Raw genomic sequence first — 17,414 nt, 5'->3', positions numbered from 1 at the left:
TTAGAGCTGAGGCGATTATCCCCTCACATTCCAGGACTCTGGCACCTCTTTCATAGAGTCTCTAAGAGTTTATAGAGTCTCTAAGGTTTCTAGTAGTGACTCAGAGGGAGAACCTCAGAAAGTTCCTACTAGGTCTCAGAATGTAACTCATCATGGTTTGAATATTTGGATTTACTCAGGATGGCCAAGTGCTCCTTTCTGATCTCTATTTATTAGTCCTTCATTTACTGATAATTACTTAAACTGTGAAAAGTTGAAGAAGCTTTTGATGTGAGTAGAAAGCTGAAAATATCTTGTGCATACGAGGTAAGCAGTAGATGTTGAATGAATGGTACAGGATGATTGAATGAGTGAATGGATTTCTGACCAGTTTGAATGTCTATAATAGTGTTAATGATACCACTGGGGTATTGACAGCGAGTGTTTCTTCACTAGAGGAATGAGACTTATGATTTATATAAACTAAGATTTTATAAGTTTACTACTTAAGATGTTTCAAAGCAAATACCAAGCTGATTCTTTTAGCTAATAGAAATGTTATTTTAGCTAATTATAAATTGGACTCTAAATAGATTATGTGTCAAAAGACCTGATTTTCAATCTTAATCTAGAAGAATGAGATTGTATTACAAAATATATTCTACTGCTATGCATATCTAAAAAGAATAAGTAAAAGAAGAATGAGATTGTTTTTTCTTTTTCCTTTGGTCTATAAAACTGCTTAGTTTTGTTGCTTTATTAGCATTTGAGTTTTAAAATTTCATTTAGGTGACAAAATATTTCAAGATATGAGGCCCATGATTAAAAAAAGAGTCCTTGAATGAAAAGACTGGAGATAACTATATCAATTATCTAAACTACCTTCCAATTTAACATTTAACTTAATTTCAAAATCATCCATCTAAAAATGCAAATTTCAGTAAGTCCTGACAAAAGGACAATTTTTTTCTTCACTGGAAAGAAAAAAATGCTAATTAGTAGATGAAGAATATGAAGAACTCTGAATTCTCTGTTATACTTAATTTTTATATGAAATAATTTTATTTGCACCCTTTGCATTTAGCTTCAATATCAGTGTCATTATCATTATCTCCAGGGCTGTTTGTTCCATTTACTACAAACCCTGATAGAATTAACTAGGGTATATTATTTTCATCTCAAAGTTACTTGTTTGCTTTATAATATATATTTTATTATAATTATTAGTACCTATTAATTGTAGAAAATAATCCATTTTGATGTGACATTTTCAGACACACATATATGCATAACGTGCTTTGATCATATCCACCTTCCCAGTTACCCTCTGGCTGGTGCCCTTCCCTGAATAGTCTCACTTCTACTTTCACATCATCTTTCAGAGTCTGACTTATTTTGCTTGACAAAATGATCTCCAGTTCCATCCATTTTCCTGCAAATGACATGATTTCATTTTTCTTTAGATCCATAGCATTTTTTAAAACCAGAACTCATACCATCACTTGCGCATATTTCATTGGGAAGGTAGGTTTCTCCTTTCATCTTACAGGTGAATGATCTTTACCAAAACTCCCCTTCAATTATTAGGCTATTCATCTAATTTTAATTTAACTTTTGAATAGGTAATGATTCACATAAACAAATCTAAAATATACAAAGTTATACACTGAAAAGTGGCCCTCTCATCCTGGGCCCCCATTTGCTCAGTTGCTCCCCCAAACTTGAAACCACCATATAGGTTCTTGTGTGTCTTTTCAGAATTCATTTATTCAGATATGAGTAAGTTTAAGTTTTATTTCCCCACCTTTAATACAAAATCTGATTGTTATCTTTCCCTAGCAATCAGTGGGCTATTTTTTTTTTCCAAAGGAAAAAAATATCTTTATTTTTTGCTTTGAACTTCAGCTCATTCAAACTAAAAATTCCTCATATGAAACATAATAATTCTGGCTATCCTTTAGTTATGTTTATTTATTCATTTAATTCATTTCAGCAACGACCTATTGATTTTCTGCTGTGTGAAAGATCCTGCACTCAGTTCTTAGAGGATTACAAAGATTGTGAATCTTGTTCTTGAAGAACAGATGAAATAGTGGAAAATAAAAGATATGAAGCTAAATAACTATGAGAGATACATAAAATGTATCTCAGCAGTTTAAACAAAGGAGTGATCAATTAAATCCTGTGAGTCAAGGAAGCTTCTGGGAGGAAATTGCCTTTGAACTGAGCCATGAAAGTTTAGTCTATGTACCTGTGGAGGTGGAGTGAGGGAAGAGGAAGAATATTCTCTGACAGTGAAAGAAACTCAAAGTAGTTTAAACAACAAAAGAAAATGGGGGAGGATATCATGTTAGCTACCATAAACAAACACAGAGAGACAAAGCCAGAGCTGGTTTCAGTGTGGGGCTGGCTTCAGCATCAACAGCGCAGCAAAGACAGGCTCCTTCCTGAAACAGGTGACATGGCTGAGGCATCCTGTTCTTACTGCTCTCAATCCAAGAGAACAGTGCGAACTGCTTCTCTGCTTCCAATTCAGAATTTTTCCTGAAAGGGATGGCCCTGCTTGGTGGTTATACCCCACTGTGGGTTGCAGGTTGGGAAATTCTGTTTGGTAAGCCCACCAGAAACATATTGAAGTGGGGGCGCCAGTTCCGTAAGTGGGCTGCTACCAGAAGAAGGCCGCAAGGGATGCAAGGAAGGTCGGAAGGGATGCAAGGCAGACACAAAACACGTGGATCTATTTACAACTGCTTTGCGAACAAAGGTATGAAGGCAGCAAATTTCAGACCTTGCTCTGAATTTAGTGAGATCAGTTATGTCTCAGAAGCCAGGGACTAGGGTGAGGCATCTATGGAACAGAAGTTAAGGAGGTACTCATTCTCAGATGCCAACCCTGAACTTGTAGGACATTAAGAGTAAATACCTCCTTAATGTTTATACCTCAGATAATTTGCTTACCTCAACCTAATCCTGGTTCTGTTAGAAAGAAGGGAGACTCCACAGTTGGCCATGAACAGGTGGAGTAGTTTGAAGGCCAGATAGAGTAGAGTGACCGTTAGGGTGAACATTTTGATGGAGTGATGTAAATAAAAGTCATAGTGCAAGGAATGAGTATACAGAGAAGAAATGGAGGCAAAGATTGTAGGTTACTCTTTCATGAAGTCTTGTGGGAAAGAGAAGGATAGAAAAGGAATTGTGTCTTGAAGGCAAAACTTGAGATGCCTGACAAGATTTTTTTTACTTCATTTTTAAAAAAAATACTATTTTGGTTGTCAGTAAACCTTTATTTTATTTATATGTGGTGCTAGGAATTGAACCCATTGCCTCACAATGCTAGGCAAGGGCTCTACCACTAAGCTACAACCCCAGCCCTATTTTTAATATTGCTGTTATGTGACTCAACAAACAGTCATCTACTTCACTGGAGTGATTTGAAGGGTGCCTGGCTTCCTTCCAACCCCAAATAATTTTCTACTAGCTTGATGTGATGTCTGAATTGCTACCATTAGTGACTTGGGTTATTGAATTAAAGGATTATCTCCTAACAGTTAGTAAGTACCATCTCAGGTCCCCATCTGTAGGTAATTCATTAAGCTTTTAGCAGCTATTTGTATGTGGATGTGATTTGGTTTATCTGATTTTTTGGTGACTCCTGAGAATAGATTTTGATAAAGGGAGGGTGAAGAACACTGAAGGGATTTTGGGATGCAGCACATGAAGGAGGCAAAGTGGAGGGGGGACTCCCAAAAGGACAGGTTATGAGGTTCAAAAGGATAACCCTACCTGATCTACCCAGGACCAGCTCTCCATGAGCAATCCTAAACTCTCCCTCCATCAGTGAATCATTTTTTAAAATAACTTTCAGTAGAACCCTATCAAACTATTCTGGGAAAATACATTGTCTTGGATGATAGACAAGAATTATGGACTTGGGGGTCAGAAAATCTATTCTCATCATTATTATGTAGAGGCAGAATAAATTTGAACTAACTTGAACCAAATGATGCTTTGGCTTTGAGATACCTCAATTGCACAGGTCTCTTCTAAGGTCCTCGTAATTTACTCACATGATTTTGCATTTTTGGAAAATTTGTAAAATAAGATAATTTAATTACAGTAGGCCACTGCATCTTTCTACTATTATTTTCCCTCAGTCTAGTTCCTCTTTTGCTGGGTGATACTTGAATAACCATAGTCATTTTGGGGATCCAGGAACTGGGGGAGTTGGAACTTGAATTTGAGATGCAATTGGTTTGGGTTCGGTGATGTATATTTTAATGATTTGTTGTCACTTTATAAAGTTGTCAGTTGCTGAAGTGCAGGAATGTCTTGTAGGAATATTCCTATTGCCCACTGTGCTGTCTTTTTTCACTGCATCAATGTGTAAGTCCTTAATCACAAACTGATCACTGAGGGTGTCAATGCAAACATTACTTAAGACAGGTCACTGTTCAAAGCAACTTCAAGTGTTATAAAATCTTATTGCTCTAAAATGAAAGAAACTTCATTGAGGCTTTCCCAAATTTTATAACAATCCAAAAGTAATATATGGCACTACTAATTATGGGCTATGAAGATAGGAGTAATTTGTCTAAGTTATTAATAATAAAAAAAAAATTATACATCAATGCCAAGTAGCCCTAAGCAGGGTAAAGAGCCTAGGAAAGAATGATGATGCATTAGCACAAGTCCATCTACTGCCACCGATGGGAAAGATTCAATTGTTTCTATTTGAAGTTGTATTATAAAATTGTCATATAAAGAAGCAATCAAAGAAATACAGAGAAAAAAGTAGGGTAAAAAAATATTCTAGAAGTCTGTAAGACAGTTAATAAAATGACTTCATTATTTGTCTGGATTTTGAGGTTGTTGTATTTGCTGAGTTTTTAAAATTTGTAATTGTTATGATTTCTTTTGTCATACCCAATTTTGTACTTATAATTTTGTATCTTTTATCTTAAAGAATACCTTTCCACCTCCAAATTGTGTAAGCTTCAAGCCCTATGAAATCAAGATTCTTCCCTACTCCTGTGATTTTGAACAAGTAATGTGAGCCCCAGTTTCCTTAAGTGGAAGGTGGGAGTCATCCTATTTGCTGGCTTATCTAACAGTTCTTGAGAGTAAGTGAGATGGTACAGGTGAAAGGATTTTATTATTAACTCTACAGATCCATATAAATACATGTAAAGTTGGATCATTGCTTCCTCCTCAAAGAAATAGGTCTCGTATTTTCCCCAAGAGGATTATGTTACCTTTCAGTGGTCATACTTTATATTTGGGGTTACCCTGACTTGCAATACGGGCAAGGATCCTCTTGGAGAGCTTCACATCAATGTCAAGTAGCCCTAAGCTGGGTGAAGATCCTAGGAAAGAATGATGATGCATTAGCACAAGTCCATCTACTGCCACGATGGAAAACCAACATACTTCAGGTCACTTGTGGGGGTGGGGAACAGAAACTGCTTTTGAGACTAAGGAGAGCGTTTAGCATTTAAATTCACTTTGGCTGGGGGTGTTGTGTAGCTCAGTGGTAGAGCAGGTGCTTAGCAGTCATTAGCTGGGTCAAATTCCCAGCACCACTCCCAAAGTCAACAAGATTCCAAATATGCAGATGACACTTATTACAAGAGAGTCATATAGCATTTCTTTGCCTTAATATTTAACTAGGAAAAGTGGGAAAAGGGAAGTTCCATTCTCTCAACATCTATTATATATAAGGGTTTATGCGAGGTGTTTTAGATACATTATTCCGGTAATACTCATAATATCCCTGAATATTATCAATTTCATTCTATAGAAGTAAAAACTAAATCTCAAAGTGTTGAGTGACTTGTCCAAATTCACAGTAATTAGGTTTTTCAAACCAGGTTTGTTTGATCCACCCTATTAGCTGTCAGTCCATTGCTACAGGGTCTATACAAAATAGTCTTATTTTTCCTATTTGTCTATTTTAAACTGATGACTCCTGCTCATACAGTCACAATCACCTGAAAAAAAATTTTTGAAAATAAGATGTCTCATGTGTATGCATAGGCCTTTAGTTCAAATACATAATTTATAGAATGTCAGGAGTACACCCAGTGCAATAAAATATGCTTTACATGGTGCTTAATTTAAATAGACATATCATTAATAAGACTCATATGTCTGAAAATGTGTGAAATATATAATAAACTAGTTTATCACCAACCAGACTGTTCATGTACCAAATTAATGTATGCCATCTGAACTTAGGTGTTTGATTTCATTTTAGAAAATTCAGGAAAAAAAAAAAAAAAACATATAGTAGACCAGTATTCTTAGGTTGCAGATTGACAGTGCCAGGCTAAAATGACTTTCCAGGAGACAGCCTTATATATATTTTATCAGAATTCACAATTATACACAGTTCACTGCTTCTGTCCATTAAAATTTTAAATTGGGATGAGTTTGCTATCAAGTAGATTTTCATAGGGCCTTTGCAATTGAAGATTTTAATGAAAACTGTGGTTTATCCTTACCCACATTAGCTTAAGCATGGAGGTGGAATGCCGACCCACTGTCTTAAAACTGGACCCCTTGTCTGAATTTGTGATTTTTTTGTGTGTTTATTTTTTAAATCTGTAGGCCAGGATTGGGGAGTGGGTAAAGGGTAGGGCAGTGGGGAGGCAGAGAGAAGGGAAGGGTGCGATTGTCTTAGTTTGTTTCTCCTGTTACAACAGAAACAAATACCTTAGAATGAGCAAGTCACAAACGAAGAAATTTATACAGTTATGGAGGTGGGAAGTTCAAGATCAAGGGCTCAGCAGGTTTGTGTCTGGTAAGATCTGGAGTTCTCTGCTTCTAAGACCGCCTCTTGCTGCATCTTCACAAGGCACAAGAGGTCTCCTCTCATGGTAGGAGGGTAGGAAGGTGAAAAGGGGCTAGCAGTCTCCTTTAAGCCTTTTCTTCTTCTTTTTTAAATCCATTCATGACGGCAGAGATCTCATGATTTAATCACTTCCTAATAGGCCCATCTTTTAATACAGTTGCACTGGGAATTAAGTTTCAACATGAATTTTGGAAGGGTACAAACATTCAAAACAGCAGTTATCTTGGAAGTAGAAACCTTTATTCTATAACAAAAATATTATTCTATTTTATATGGTTTAGTGAGTATAATGGCTAGAATTTTTGAAACCTAAGGGAATGACTCTCACCTTATGGTTCCGGAAAATGTGTTGTGTGAGAAGATAATTTTCATACTATGAACCCCAAACCACAGGATTCTGAAAAACCATAGGCCCAGAGGGAGAGAGAGCACTCAGAATCAATCCAGGAATCACTCCACTTCCGAGAACTCAAGTCAGTCAGCAACCTGTGTTGGGAGGATTTAAATGAATTTTGGGTTCGGCCAATATGTCGTCTTTGTTGTTCAAATGAGTTCAGAGCTAGCAGAGGTTTTCCACTAATATGGAACAGGCAGGTTTCAAAGAAGATTCATTAATTCATTCAGTTTTAAAATATTTATTAAGCACCTACTACTCAGTCTAGGCGCTGGAAGTACAAAGATGAATTAATTCCTTGCCCTTAAAGAGCTTACATTTATGGAGGGAGGGAGTCAAACAGGCAAATAAATACACAAAAATGTTACAAACACTAAAACAGTCATTTTAAATAAAGTGTAATCTGAGCATTAAAAGGAAGTGAACAATTCTCTGTGGGGAGCTGGCTGGATCAAGAGAGACTTGGTGGAGGGAGGGTAAATTTGGTGGCTTGACAGGTTAGTGGTCCAGGTAGAGGCATCTGGGCAGAGTAAACTATCCCGCTAGCGGAAACAGCGAGAGCAGAGGCACGGAGGCGTGAAACTGCTTGTGCTGTTCTGGGATCGTCGTCACAACCCTTTGTTGCAGACAAGGCGGTGAAAAGGGAAAGGAAACCAGTTCGTTCTCTCTCGGTAGGGTACATCTAAAGATGTTTGGGAAAATAAATCCTAGCAGAGAGAGCTGCAAGGCAGGATGTAGCTCCAGGTGTAGAATAGTTCACAATGGGAAATGGGAGTCGCGAGGTTTCCGAAAAGAAGGGGGTCCCATTGGCCTGCCAGGCTTAATCGTGCCGTCGCGGACGTTTGTTCCTTGCAGTGCACTGCTCCCTGTCTCCTCCCGGAGAACTGAGCCTCTGCCGGCTGCGTAAATCCCCCTGGAGGTCCCAGTGCCTGCAAATCCCGCTCCCTGGGTCTGGAGCCTCCCAGCCTTTCCACCCCTGCCCGGCGTCTAGCTCTGCGCCGCCTAGAGTCAGGGGCTACTGCTGCTGCTGGGCTAGCGGTCCAGGCCGGACACGCGCAGGCCTAGGCCGACGCGCGAGCAGACACTTGCGCAGGCCCAGACCTGCGCTGCGGCCCCGCATGGCTTCGCTGTCGCTGTCGCAGAGCCCAGCCGTCGGCGACCCGAGGGCGAGCGCGCGCCTCCGCGGCTGCGGGAGCGCTCACTTGGGTGTGTGTTTCGCGCACCTTGGTTTTCATTTAACCCTGTCCCCAGGTTTTGAGAGGCTTCGCTCCTCGAGCTAGTTGAGTGTGGCAGTCACAACAGGAGTGACTCGAGGCCTACGGTATGCGAGCTCCCGGGGCGCTGGACGGAAAAGGTGGGTGCACCGAGTTGCCTCCCCTTAGAGCCGCGATCCGAGTCCGGAGGAAGGAGCACCTTCCCGGCGACTGTGGGTCAGGGCCAGGCTTCTCCTTGGGAATGAAGTTCGGGCCCCACCACCTCGCACAGGGCCGCCTCCCCGAAGGGACCCACGCGCCCGCCGCTCTGCGGCCGTTTTCCAGCGGGCCTCCAGGGGGCCTCCCGGCCGCTGCCTCCTGTCCCCCGCGCCGGGTTCCAGGGGCGGCCGCGCGACGGAGGGCCGCGCCTCGGCGCCCCGGCCAGTGCGCGGACAATGACCCCTTCTCCCCTCTCCGCCTCCTTCTCCTGACACCGCCCCCTCGCTGCCCGCAGGCAAACCTATTAGCCATTCAGGCCGACAAAACCCCGCGGCCCCGCGCATTGTCCCGCCGAGCGCCCGGCCGCTGTCATTAGCCCTGATTACGCTGAGCCGCCTGACAGCCCCGCGGGCCGCCCGGCAGACCCCCCATTCACCGCCGCCCCCCGGCCCCGCCTCACAATGGGAGCGGAAATCGTCCGCGCTCCCGCGTCCCCGCTGAATAGAGCGAAAAGCTGCTTCTCTCCTCCTCCCGCCCCATTCACATTCTCTTTGGATACAATATTTTTTTCCTTTTTGTTAAAATTAGGGAGAGAGAACGAGGTCAAGGAAGACTTAGCTTGAGCTCTTTGCCTGTCATTTGTTTAATGTAAACAAAGAGCAAGTCCTCCCCCACCCAAGCCTCTCCTCCCCACCCTCCCAGATTTTTATAAACAAACTGGTGAAGGGGAAGGGGGCGGGCAGCGGCGGGTGGAAGCGGAGTGGGTCATTAAAGTGGAGGCGACAGGAACTGCGGCATTTGGGGAGCGGGGCCATCGGTTTTCTTTTTCTTTCTTTTCTTTTCTTTTTGGTGGAACTGGAGGATGGTTGAAATAGTTACAAGCGGTAAAAGAGCCTGAGAGCAGACTTGGGGTAAAATCCTGACATTGGTCAGGTCTGTTGAAATGTAAAAATGCTTCTCTCTACTCTGCCACCTGAGTAACTGCTTTGGGGGTAACTGTGATAGAATTGGAGAAGAAAGGAAACTCATCATATGGAGATATCTCGAAATTCAGAAACTTAAGCCTTTCTGCATTTTATTGTTTTAAAACCCTCCCTAGAACAAGATGAAACTGATATGGGGTTGCGGGGTGGGGGGTGCTGAGCTTAAAAAGAAATCTTTTATAATAATGTTCATGGGAAAATTTGAACCTTTAAATAAATCTCTGTGAAGAGCTGGCCTAATCTCCAACATGTGGTCACCAAAGAATTGATTATTCACAAAGGCAGTTAGGTGTCACCAGATTTCAGATAAACATTTTTAAAAAACCTTTAAACAATGCATTAACCACTTAAGATTCTAAACTGAAATTAGAGAAACAAATCTCCAGATTATTGAAACATTATAGCCACTTTAGAATGTAATCCTTAGGGAGCATGTTAATTTAAGTAAATGATAGATGTAGTTCAAAGGCTTTCACCAAAGCAGAAAGTTAAAACAAAACAAAACAAAACAAACAAACAAACAAAAAACTTTCCATCCTTGTTTGCCTTCTTGTTTTCTACAAACAAGTAAGTGTCATTTTAAAAATATTTTCTAAAGAGAAAGCTTAGTTCATAGAACTGTTACCCTATTTTCTTTTAAAATGCAGAATGGGCATTTCCTTCTGCTTCTAGGCATCATTTGAACTGATAAGTGGGTTGGCAATTTTCAAATCTCAAATTCTTTTACATCACCCCACTCATTAATTCTTTCCTTTCCCTTTTTGGACCTGGAATCATCAAATTAAGACATAAAATTTGCCAAACAAAGTTCTCCAAATGCTGGTTCTGGGCAACTCCATAGCTAGGATGAGGTGGAACTGGGGCACAAGCTAGGATGAGGTGGAACTGGGACACAAGACTAGAAATCACTGGGTCTTTTCATTGAAGTGCAATACTATTTGGTAGATTCAGGATTAGGGTGAGGTAATAGAGGCATTTAGGGTTCAAAATTTAAGGAAACATTCAATCTCAGGTTCCTGGCACTTACCTGACCTTGAGAGTGAGTGCCTCCTTAAAATTTGCATTCTGTGTGCCTCCCATGCCTTATTGTAGTCCTGTCCTGCCCCTTGGCATTTGAAGAACTAGAGGAACTACCCTGTGCTCTAGGAAATAAACTTTAGTCTGGAAAGAACTCTACCATCTTAGCTTTTTAGGATCCACAGAAGGTCATTTGCTTGCTTTTGGGAAGAAAACACCAATTTGATCACAAAGATTTCCTCAATGCTTCTGTCTAGGGCTCTTGTGCAAAAAAAAAGAGTTTTGATTTTCAAAAATTCTCCAGAAAGGGCCACTGTGTGTAATGACAGTCATTTATAAAGTTCAAATGAACCAAATCTGTTTAAGTAATTTAGAAATCAAAAATCAATCCTTCCTGGGCTTTCAAAGTCTATTGTACAATTTGACTGCTTTTTGTTTTCCATTACTTCAGTTATTTTTGTTGGTTTGCAGTCCAACATTTCTGCCTAAATTATCCATAAGTTAGCAGGCTTCTGACCCAAAGAACATCTAAGGACAGAGAGGCAAATTGAAAGGACTCTAAGGGGGTGGGGAGGGAAGTCCAGCTCAAGTGATTTAAAGATCAGTGTCAAATTTTATAATATGCAATCTGTTTCACTAGGTAAAAAGCTTAGAGACTCTTTGGATAGATAGCTTTACTTAGTGTCAGAATAGTAAGTAGTACGTGTGTGTGCGTGTGTGTGTGTGTGTGGTACTTGTGTGCGCAGAAAGAAAAATTAATGCTAAGAATATTTTTTGTATTTTTAATTGAGGCTATTACTAGGACAGTGAGGCTCGTGATCACTTATTTCATGTTTAATGTGGAGATCAGATTTTTAGAATGTTTATCATTTCTCTGCGGCCTTGTCTTACCCTCAGTTTGACACAATTCTATATTATCCTCCATCTTGATATCTCTCTGGTTGAAAATCATTCGTTAGATTAAACCTAAGTTCTGCAGCAAGAAGATGCTAGTCTAGTTACCTATAACCTCTCCTATCTTCCTTATTTTTTGGTCTTATTTTAATAAAAGCTCAATTCTAAATGGAGTATATGCTCACTTGGCATGATGAGTGCTCACTACTTAGGAGGGGCCTCAAAGGAGATGGAAAGCCTTTTGTTGTGGAGTCTGTGTCAGGATGATTTTGCTTTTTTATAAAGTAGGAACCATTACTAGAGCCCAAAGTTTGGTTTTCCAAATTGTTCCTAAAAGCCATTAATGCGTCATAAAAATTAATGTTGGTGGACAAACCCTAATTACCTGAGCTGGGGATGTGGGGGGTTACCTTACAGAGCGTACTCATGTTGCCAATTTTTCTTTTTAAAATGTTTAATTTTAGTTGTTGATGGACACAATACCTTTATTTTATTTATTTAGTTTTCTGTAGTGCTGAGGATCAAACCCAGTGCCTCACACATGCTAGGCAAGTGCTCCACCATCGAGCCACAACCCAACCCTCATGTTGCCAATTTCTAGGTCTAAATAAACCATAATGTTTATATATGTGTATGTGTATATATACACACATATATATTACAACTTAGTGTGGCAGGTGGTTATGGACCTACCATTGGCTGTTTCAAAAATACACTGGGAAACACCAGAGATGGCATAAGATACAGAGAAGACTTGGATGAAACTATATGCAGTAAAGTCCATCCCTGCATACCTAGTAAAGGAAAAAGAATGATCTTTTTAAAAAATCTGAGCAGCTCCCTTAATTAAGAAAGGTTGTCCACCAAGTTGTTTTATTGTTTGGCTTCTCCACACAGAATGCACCAGCTTGCGTTTAGAAACAGCAAGTTCCCCAAGCTACAGAGAAACCTACCATGACAGTCTCTTAAATAAGTAAACAGCATATATATGTTTTGTTAAAAAAAAAAAAAAAACTTTAAAGCAAAAGTTATACATATATAACATCGTTCTTTCGACGTGAAATACCCACAAGAGACTCAGGGCAGACGCTCAGCGTGCAGTTCGGGTTCCGAAGGCTTCTTCGCAGCAAAATCCTTAGGAAAAAGCAAAGCGAGGAGAACTGGGCGCTGCGGTCAGGCCTCACCGCGGGCGCCTGTGATAGTGGCGCTCCTGGAGTCGTGTGGACTGTGGTGCCGACACTGAAACCCAAGCCCGCGGGTCCCTGGCCACCTGGCTTCCGCCGGTGATGTATTTATTGGTCTCTCATCCTCTTTTCCCCTTCATTGTTTATCTCATTTTACACTGGATTCTGTTTCTGAGCGTGCTGGTTGGGCAGCTCAGATGTCGCATTCACTGTCGCTGGATGTGATGGAGATGGCCGAAGTGGCCGCCTTGCTGGATAGACTGGCGGCCGGACTGGTGGAGACGCCCAACACCTCCGGAGTGCTCTCGCCCTCGGCCCGTAGAGCCCGCCCGGAGCCTTGCGACAGGACCTGCTGCTGTAGTCTACGGAGAAGGAAGGGGACACGGGTCACAGTGCGGAAAGTTGCCGCCGCCCGTCGTCTCCTTTCCCCCCTGGCCCCATTTCTTCAGCCCCGTGACCAGATGATCTTCCTCAGACCCGGGCAATTAAGGAGGGAAGGAGAGGCGACCGAGGTCGGGCAGGAGTCTGCGGCCGCTTCTTGGCAGAGTCCTGCAGTTGCCCCCGCCCCCTTCGCTCCCTTTCTCGGCTCCACTTCCCCTATCTTTGGGATGCTGGGCTCGCAAGGGCTTTCCCAGTTGTTGCCTACCTTTAGGAGACTTAGAGAACTCTAAGGAAATAGCAGAGGTGTGGATGACTTAGGACAGATAAGGATCGGGACTTGGGACCCCCTTCCCACTAGTGCATCTGCCTCGGGCTAACTTCTGAGTCAGTACCCCTGAGGCCCGGTCGACTCCAGCTAAAGGCAAACATTGCTGCCTGAGGGTCTCACGGAGAGTTTGGGCCTGGGGGACGAGGCTGGACCCTTGGACAAAATGTTTGGCTTAAGGGAGATCCGCATGCCCGGTACCGAAAAGCCTGGGCCAACTAGTTTGTTCTCTTGAGACTAGTCGTGCATGGGAAAAAGAAAACTCGACTTTGCACTTAGGAACAGGAATCCTTTCGAAAACCGTTTTCAAACCATTAGAGAAAGATGTACCTGGGCTTTAAAAATGACAACCTGAAGTTGATACGTAATAAGCCAGGATTTACTTAATATAGGAGCCTGGGCCCAGGCTGACAAGAATTAACTTTGGGCCTGGGGGTCTTCAATCGTTTCTAGGATTTTAACCTTTATTTCTCTCCTGCCCACCCCACTTCACGAGGCTTTAGTTTGGTGACCGAGACTAGCTGCTGCAGTGACCCTCAGGTCCCGTGAACGATAGTGAACTAGGTGACCATAGGGAACCCGCGCACGACGCCCAAAGCGCAATGGACTCGTAAACCGAGGAGAGAATGCGCTCCCAACTCCTGAGATTTGAGTCGGAGTCTCCAGGCACCAGGTACCGGCGCCAAGAATTCCTCACCCGCCCCCTTCCCTTGCGCACTCGCGCGGAGGCCGCTAGGTACCGACCTGTTCTTGGCTGCAGCCGCCCGGTCCCTTTGTCGGCGGTTTTTGAACCAGTTGCCCACTTGCGTGGGGGTCAGTCCGGTTGCCTGGGCGAGCTCGCGCTTTTTGCTGGGGTTGGGATATGGGTCCTGCAGGTACCACTCTCGGAGCAGGTGTCGCGTGCGCTCCTTGAAGCAGTGTGTCTTCTGTTCACCATCCCAAATGGTACGCGGCAGCGGGAACTTCTTCCTTACGCGGTACTTGTCCACTGGCCCCAGCGGCCGTCCACGTAGCTTCTCGGCCTCTTGGTAGTGAGCTTCAAGCCATAGTGCCTGAAGTTTGGCGTGCGAATCCTTGGTGAACTTGTGGTTTTCCAGAATGTGGTAAAGCTCGCGGTAGTTGCCACCGTGAAAGGCCACGATGGCCCTCGCGCGCAGCACCGACTCATTCTTGTTGAGGGCTTCACAGGCCGCAGGGGCCACGGGCAGCGACCACAGGAAGCGACCCAAGCGCTCCACATCGCCGCTCTCCTCCAGCGTCTCACATACCCCGGCCACTTGCTGGGGGCTGAAATTCAAGATGGGTAACTGAAACATTGAGGCAGCGCCGGCAGCTGTGGGGACACTGAGCCCGGGGCGGGACACGCAGCAGATGCCCGCGGGCCCGGGCGGGTGCGCTAGACTCTTCTTAGCTAGGCGACTTGGGGCTACACGGCCGGGGCAGCAGTGGCGGCACAACGGCCAGGAGCCAGCGTCCCGGACTGGAGGAGGTGCAGGCTGCGGGACTCAGGTTCGGCTCCGCTTGGCTCAGGCACGCAGGCAGGCTAGCTGGCGCGACTACTGGGGTGGGCGGATTGGCGGTGGAGGCGCCATGGAGACCCCCTGTCAGTCACTGGCCGGCTCTGCCAATCAAGGCTGCGACCAGTGCGCCCCGGCCATTTCAGCACCTCCCAGCTCTCAACAGCGCCCGCCGTTCGCCGGTGGACTTTTCCTCAGTATTTCACCGAACCCGGAGGATGAAAAGACGTTCTGAGTGGCTGGAAAGAAAACAAGCGAGAGCGGCAGCGTTTCACTCTCCCCCCTCCCCCTGCCTGGGCCCTCCCTCTTTTTTCCCCACCAAAGAGGCAGGGATGCTACAGGAATTCACTTTGGGGTTATGCGGATGCCGCAGTCAAAAGGTCTCCAGACTGGACAAAAAGAGGACTGGGCAAAATCGAAATCCTCCAAGCATTCGAAAATTTAGTTGTAATAACCGAACAGCAAACACTGCGGGGTGTGCACGCACGAAGGGTAGAGGGTGGCAAAGTGGATCTTCTCATTTCTTCAAAGCACCCATCCCTGCCTACTTCCCACTTTTCCTTTTCCAGCTGTCAAAGCAGCTGGGTGGGAAACAAATCTGCATCAGAAGGAACAGGACCGGGATCTGTAGAAGTGATCAGTTTGGACTTCCCACTCCCTTCAAAAGTCTCCTGCAATAATTTTAAACGTGAGCAAAGACATTGCTTACACTTTTTAACAGTTGCTGGCCATGAAGTAAAACATCAAGCTTTAGAGGACTCTCACCCAAATAAATATACTTTCGAATCCCCTCTTTCCATTTTAACGGACTTGAACAAATGTGCAGCGTAGCCACATCTAGAGCGAGAAGTCATTGGTAGGTCAGAACAGCAACCTAAAAGCTTGTTTGAAACATTTTTAAAAACATTGATTTGCACCTCTTCTTGAGGGCTAATCCCTGCCCCCTTCTGTGCTAGAACCTATAACTGGAACGGGAGATAGAAATCTTGACTTTCTAGCCCCAAAGCAATTGAGTAAAAATAAAATAGACGAGGAGGATCCACAACAATGTGCGTGTGCATGGGGTGGGGGTGGCTAGAAAGGACTTCCTAAGCTGCTGGGCCCTGACCCCTCCTGCAGAGAGGAAGGGCTTTCTTGGCGGTTCTGCCTTCTGGCCAGTAGATTGAATTGGCAACTTTTATTGATTCCCAATTGACATCCACATCATACCGTTTTCTGAGGCCTCAGTCAAAGAAACCACGATCTCATCTGGGTCTTACATGGAGGTTTCTTTAGTTTGAAGAAAATGCTCGGGTGAGGGGGTGTCCAACGAAAACGCCAGGAAAGACTTTGGAGAGGCCGGTCTTTAGAAAGGGATCAAATGGAAAGTTCACCATCGAACTGGACTGGGCCTGGCTGTCTTTTCTTCAGTATCAAGTACAATTTGTATGTGGCTTGTACAGATCTGGTAAATCAGAAGGCAGATAGATAGCACAGATGGTTGGAGGTGTCAGGTCAGATCACGCTACGCCTGAGTGCAAGGCAAAGCTCGTTCTGACGGAAAACCCTGATATTATTTTCACAGATCTTCACAGTTCACTCGAAAAAAATAGCAGAGGGGAAGAAAAAAGCCCTGCAACTATTAACATCATTTCTGTGAGATTGCCAGCCGCCTCAACGGAGAGGCTTTCTTTTCTAAGAGCTCATTTTCTTGAAATGCGACAGGGCAGGGGCAAAATAAAGAGGGCGATGAGGATAATGACAAAGCATAAACCTTCTCTAGCTTGAAGCGACTTCCGAATCAGCCGGAAGGACAACTTTTAGGGAGAAACGTCGCACACAGCGGCCCAGAACACGTACGCGGAGGAGAATTCGCGGCTCTAAAAGCCTGGCGGGCCTTTCGGGGCCGTGGGGGTGAAGGAAAGCATCCCCTTGTTCCACTTTGCCGAGGTTTCTTTATTCTCTCTGGGGATGGCTTCCTTGCCGGCTCTCGCACGGTGGCAGAATAGCATCACGCTCGCCCTTCCTTGGAAGAGGCCACAGTCACACCGCGACCTCAGAGCTCGCAAACCCAGAGCGGACTCCAGTGCCAGTGCCTGGCTGCTGGAGATGGAAGAGGCTGCCCTTATCGCAGGCGATCATGTCTCCCCCTCGTCCCTTTACTGCACATGATCAGTTTGAATGCGGCAGATTAGGGGAGAATTGACTTTTTGCCCTTAGCCTTTGTGAGCAAGTCATTTAAATTTTCCGAGTCTAGGCGCCCCATCTGGGAAATGGGAGTGTTTATCCTATAGCCCACTTCGTGAACAATAGTTCTGTAAATATTAGGTAAGAGGGACTTTTTGACTTCTGCGTGTCTGAGGCCCTTTGACCCAGGGTTTGGGTTGACCACAGCCAGAGCCACCAGAAAGGGTTGGGGCTGCGTGCGACACAAAAGTCCTGAGAGGTTGGGGTCTACACCAGACCTTATCTTCGCCACTATAAGGAACTTGATTTAAT

General features: G+C 44.0%; 1 protein-coding gene across 1 annotated transcript; it reads right to left on the bottom strand.

Moving 5' to 3' along the window:
- Nucleotides 1-12,906: 12,906 nt before the first annotated feature.
- Nucleotides 12,907-14,795, bottom strand: Six6 (SIX homeobox 6). The gene is made up of 2 exons (XM_047542200.1): nt 14,164-14,795; nt 12,907-13,075 (listed from the first exon to the last, which is right to left on the bottom strand). The coding sequence occupies exons 1-2, from the start codon at nt 14,733-14,735 to the stop codon at nt 12,907-12,909; spliced, it is 741 nt and encodes a 246-aa protein (XP_047398156.1). The 5' UTR covers nt 14,736-14,795.
- Between the last annotated feature and the right edge of the window lie 2,619 nt (nt 14,796-17,414).

The sequence above is a fragment of the Sciurus carolinensis genome, chromosome 2 (assembly GCF_902686445.1).
Source record: "Sciurus carolinensis chromosome 2, mSciCar1.2, whole genome shotgun sequence".
Classification (NCBI taxonomy): Eukaryota; Metazoa; Chordata; class Mammalia; order Rodentia; family Sciuridae; genus Sciurus; species Sciurus carolinensis.
This window is presented reverse-complemented; position numbering and strand designations above follow the sequence as displayed.